The 6,000-nt window shown below is 36.6% G+C and overlaps 1 protein-coding gene across 1 annotated transcript in view; it reads left to right on the plus strand.

The window, feature by feature from the left end:
• RSPO3 (R-spondin 3) overlaps positions 1–5,456 on the plus strand; it is a 76,190-nt gene extending 70,734 nt beyond the window's left edge. Inside the window, exon 5 of the mRNA XM_057739151.1 lies at positions 4,224–5,456. Coding sequence (XP_057595134.1) covers positions 4,224–4,411 — 188 coding nt within the window. The 3' untranslated portion in view covers positions 4,412–5,456. The remainder of the gene's footprint in view (positions 1–4,223) is intronic.
• Positions 5,457–6,000: the final 544 nt, after the last annotated feature.

The raw sequence follows: 6,000 nt of genomic DNA on the forward strand, positions 1-6,000 counted from the left end.
TTTTAGCTACTCTTTTAAAAGTTAAGGCTCAAAAATAAATACCAGTCATCACCTATACTCACTTCATAGGTTCTTATTGCTTACAGAAGTGTTTCTGAGATAGAAAATAAGGTCACATGTTAAAATATCTTATTGGTCTTTTCTAAACTAGTCACAGAAACACCCAAACTCTGCTTTGCTCTCAGTTTCTGATACTTGCCCTTCCCCAGTTTTCAGTACCACTGCCCTCAGGACCAACTCCCAAAATGGTAATAGAGTCCTGTCTATCGTTCCAGCTTCTCTAGGTAATATACTATATATAGATTCTGATCAAACCAACGAAGTCTACTTCAGCTCCCCAGATTCACCATGTCCTTGCATGCCATCATGCCATCGACACATTATTCACTGCCTGCTGTGCCCTTTTTGCCTCATCAGCCTGGCAAACTCTAATTCTTTAAAGCTCAGCTCAAACATCACCCCATTCAGAGAGTCTTTTTAGATCTCCATTGGCAGAGTTCAATGCTTCCCTTGCTCTGCAAACAATAGATCTTGTGCACGGTTCTATTTTTGCATTAATATGTGACTATATTTATTGTGCCTGTCTCCATATTTCACTCATATCCCCAGGTTTTAGCACACTCTTTGGCATGAGATAGAGGCTTAATTCATATTTGTGTAATGAGTTAATAACATTAGCTTTCATTTCTCCCATGATTAATGTGTGCCATGCACTACACTAAGTGCTTTACAAGCATCTCATGCCATCCTTAAAAAGTTTAGCGAGTAGTAATGATTATCCACATTTTAAATATCAGAGTGTTAATCCTGAGAGATATCAACAACTTGCCAAAAGTTACACAACTAGCTGGTGGCAGACCTAGAATTTAACACCATGTTTTTCTGACTCTAAAGACAGTGTTCTTAAGCATTACACTTCTATGCAAAGCTAAGATTGTACTTGATTGCTAGTAGCAATTTCTTTTTGATAGTTTCTATCCAAACACCACTCTCATAGCTGGAACATCGAGGGAAGATGAACATTCTTTTAATCATTGGAACACTCTACAACCCAGTTCTGGCATGCACACACACAGTCAGTGAATGACAAAGCAGACGTGTAGGATTGTGATAACTGGCATGCTTAGTTTGCAAAATTACCCAAAAAAAGTATAAAAATAACGATTGACCACATCAATGAAAAGTCACAGGAATAGAAAAAGAAATCCCCTGTAATGAAAACCTTACAAAATTTCCCAAATTGCATGTGATCTTTTAATGGACTAGAGCCACTCTTCCACATTTCTATTTCTTGGACAACAGGAAAATATATTGCTTATACGAAAGGGTAGTTAGCATTTCCAACCGCTAACACATGGCCTATAAAAAATAATAATCCCATTTTTCTCTTGTGCAATAGCCCTCTGTTGGGCAACAACAATGTACAATGTGCTAGTTTCCTGTTACTTTAGTAGAGCCTCCCCTTTCACTCACCGCCCAGACTAAATAGTTATGCCTTGGATAATAAAACTATAATACTGGGTTTCAAGCTACTTCCAAGAATGTTTCTGCCTGTATTAAGAAATAATCATATCAGTTTGCTAATAAGCAGAAATGCACTATATAAGTTGAGTATTTTGTCACATGCAGCTAGAAAACATATAAATCAATCTGTGACCAAGAAAGAAACAATATATTTTTTATGTGTCCAAAACATTATGGTTGGGATCACAGCTGTAAGATGTTGGACCATCATCAAGAGAACAATGTCAAACACCAAACTTTTGGATGATTTCCATAAAAATAACAGTTTGTTTGGGGTCAGTAGTTTTTATGGAACTTTGGAATGATTTTCACTGACAATATTGATAGAGTTGAACTCGAACACCTCCAAAATGCTCTTCAAAATGGAAATATTATGTAATCTAACCTTTGTAGCCATGTCCTTCGGAAAATCAAGCATTTACCACAAAAACCAGCATTTCTCTCTTTCAGTTTGTGAAGATTTATGAAAAGTAAATTATGGTACATATTTGAGAAAGTAAATTAACTCTTCAGTTTTATCTATTTAGTTACTAAGTTCGTGTCATCTCTTCAAATGTGTAAAGCCAGCATGAAAAAAAAGAAAAACCCACCCTGAATTTCTTCTGTAAAAATCTTATCAATTCAGCAATATTCTTTTAAGTGAAGAAAATAATGGAACTGGTGAATCAATATACAGCTAGTCAGCCCTAGACATAATAGTCAACTCTAATATTTTTTGCTTGTCTCTACATATCCAAAATAATTTCACTGATACTTGTGTTTCGTGGTCTGAAGTCTCATTTTTGTTAACTGCCCTTTTTTTTAAGCTCTTTATTGGAGTATAATTGCTTTACATTGTTGTGCCAGTTTCTGCTGTACAACAAAGTGAATCAGCTGTATTTATACATATATCCCCATATCCCCTCCCTCCCGCAACTCCTTCCCACCCTCTCTATCCCAGCCCTCTAAGTCATCACCCATCATCAAGTTAATCTCCCTGTGTTATGCAGCAGCTTCCCACTACCTATCTATTTTACATTTAGTAGTATATATATGTCGATGCTAAAAAAATGGTACTGATGAACCCAGTGACAGGGCAAGAATAAAGATGCAGATGTAAAGAGCGGACTTGAGGACACAGGGCGGGAGGCAAAGGGGAAGCTGGGATGAAGTGAGAGAGTAGCATTAACTGTCCTTTTAGAGTCCAAAATTTGGAGCTGTGTTGAGCCCAACAAGGCAAGTTTTCATAAAGTAGCTGGAAGGTTTTATAAATATAGTCTCAGACAAAGCTAGTTGTGGCAAAAAAAAAATCTAAGGAGACTGTGTTGGCTGAGTTTACATATGCAGTAGTAATAATATTGGTTCCTAGAATTCCATAACCAGAGCTCAAGAAAAGGAAAGCCAAACCACTGAATTCAATATTTGCAGCCTATTTCAGGACATGAAAATATTTTGGTTCTCTCATGCAAATAATTTCTCCAGAATACTTTTGTCCAAAGTGACTTTTTGTGGACTGAAACTAATTTCAGATTTTACATGGCTCCATATGTAGGGATACACCCAATCAGAATTCTTCCACGTCAAGGAAAATTGGTTCCTACTTTTCATTTACTATATTGATTTGAATTAGTAATTTCTCACTGGGATATGTGTATTAATGGAGGTTGCTAAAACCGTGCCCTCAAAAATTATTTTACACTGTAGGTTGTATATGTGAAATGTTAATGTGATATAAAATATCTAGTTAATTCACTAATTTGAAGTTTGAAACAGTGATTCATCTAATTTGGTGCCAGACTCATACACTTTGATCAAATTACTGTCTCCTAAAACTGTTAACAGTTCCCCAAGGCCAATAGAAGGAAATTCATTTCTTCACCCTGGCTCCAGTCTTTCTTGCAATATGCTTTCCTGCATCAAAACCTTTCAAGTCGTGTTGATTCCACTTTTTAAAATGCCTCAAAGTGTGAATCTGAATAAATCTGTGCTTCAAACCCAGTTCAAGATCAAGGTCCTCCATGGAATCCAGTATATTCCAATAGATATCTACTCATTTGGTTGATAGAGACACAAAGTCCCTGCCCTCATAGCTAATACCATAGGTTTATTGATAAGTTATAGGCACAGCTACCCCTGCATGTGGAGAATTTGTGATGGAAATCAATTTCAACATATAAATACTTGTATTAAAATATAATTATCCTGGTATTCCTCATGAACCTTTGTTTGTATATTTGCTATGCAAATTGATTATCTTCTAGTAGATGGCATGCAGATATATGGGCAGATTGCAAGTATGTAACTGCTACTTCGAAAATTTTGAAAACAAAACAGTGCCTTATGTAAGAGCCAGATAACATACACATTAATAAATTTCTTAGGTGGCAAAAAATCTATTCAAAAATTTCTATTAAATATCCATAAATAGCTATCATGTAAAATAATACTCATACCAAACTTATAGCAATAGAATCCTCTGGAATTCAGAACTATCATATATTACTTGCTTTATTATCTGTTGTATGTGTTTCATGTTTCCATTGAAATATAGCACAGCCTTAATAAAGACTAGTTGAATGAATGGTTTAAATAGTAGATATTTGGTATCTAGAGGCATGGTATGCAAATCAAGAGAAATTTAACTAGTTTTTAAAAACTTAGACTAACCAAACTGAACATGATTGAATGTTTTTTTTTAAAGGTGTATCCTTTCATTTCAGGAAAAAAAGGAAGGGAGAGAAAAAGAAAAAAACTTAATAAAGAAGAAAGTAAGGATGCAATACCTGATAACAAAGGTCTGGAGCCCAGCAGAGAAACTCCAGAACAACGAGAAAACAAACAGCAGCAGAAGAAGCGAAAGGTCCAAGACAAACAGCAGAAGTCGGTATCAGTCAGCACTGTACACTAGAGGGTCCCATGAGATTGCCGTAAACTCGTGATGCTGCTATCTCCACCAGATGCCCAGGACAGGTGCTCTAGCCGTTAGGACCACCAATGGACAACGTGTCAGTTACTGCTCAGTCTAAACAACATTCCAGATAGTTGCTATATTCTTCATACAAACATAGTTAACAACAAAAAGCCAAAAGTTCAAAGAAGGGATGCTTTTGAATGGTTATCTTACGTGCTTCTGCGCATTTTTAAGAGACAAGAAATTTTGTACACCATCATCAATAGGCTATAAGATGTAACAACATAATGATGACATCTGGAGAAGCAACATCTTTTCCCTATAAAACTATTTTTTCAAGCTATTGTTTAAAGAAGTGAACCGTAGTTCTGCAAATTCAAAGATGCAGTGTCCCTTCAGAAGAAACGGGAGATCAGAGGAGAGAAACATCTTTCAAAGGACAGTGTTGTTTTGTGCAGGAAATCTAGAGAGTGCTCAGATATTAGGGCCTGGCATTTGGAATCATAGGAATTATCACCACAGAAACAACTGGCTGAAGCTTGGTTCTCTTGCCCTCATTTGTCCTTCTGCAAGAAGCATGAGCGTGCACATATTTTCAGAATTAAATAGACTGTATGGGATTGGAGAAAGGCAAAATGTGGAAGAAACCATAGAGTTGGAGATGACTTTTGTGCTTTACAAAACCGTGAAGGGTTGTGATTACCTGGAACAGGTCTCCAGTCTATGTCAGCACTGTGTGGTTCAGCCTCTGCTACCCCTTGGGTTATATAAGTCTGTAAACATGTACCTGTAACTTACTTCCAAAAACAAAATCATACTTAATAAGTAGAAGAAAATTTTGATTTCATAGAAAACAAAAACTAGAGCAAGGAAAATATAACATGTTTGCAAAGTCATGTGTTTTCTTTCTCTCTTAACTGGGGGAAAAACAATCTTATTACCTGCTTAATGGTCCACCTGGAACTAAAAGGGATACTACTTTCTAACAAAGTGTATCTAATAGGGGGGAAAGCCACCACAATAAATATATTTGTTGATAGTTTTTAAAGTTTTGTTCATTGCTCGTTTTGTTAGAAAATTGTTACTCTTAGAGACTCCTGAATTAGAAAAGAGGATTTTGTATCCGATGTAATTCAGCACATACTACATTTCTCAGTGTTTGCTTTTGGAATCCATCTTTATCTGAGCCGATGGAGATTTACTTCTAAAGTATTAGGAGATATTTTTTTCAATTTTTTTCTTATTTTGACCAAAAAACTTGAGTTATAGATGCAGGGGCCTCTCTAAATGATTTCACTATCCCCCTTCATTGCTTTGAAATTAGCATCATTTCTTGTACGTCGGTTCCTCCTGCATCTTGAACATTTGGCCTTTTCCTCTCTAAATTTTCTCAGTCTGTGGATCTCTTTTGGGGATTGAAGTCACCCTAGCTGGAGGCCTCGCCAGTATTTCACAGAGGACACAGTCAGCCCAGGGCAGAAGGAGGCACATGCCACAGAATCTCATGACCCCCCATAACCCTCCTGTTGTCATGGGAGGACGCACAGCTACTCTGTCCACCAAGCTTCCTAGTATTCTAACGATCA

The sequence above is a fragment of the Hippopotamus amphibius genome, chromosome 6 (genome assembly GCF_030028045.1).
Source record: "Hippopotamus amphibius kiboko isolate mHipAmp2 chromosome 6, mHipAmp2.hap2, whole genome shotgun sequence".
Taxonomy (NCBI): Eukaryota; Metazoa; Chordata; class Mammalia; order Artiodactyla; family Hippopotamidae; genus Hippopotamus; species Hippopotamus amphibius.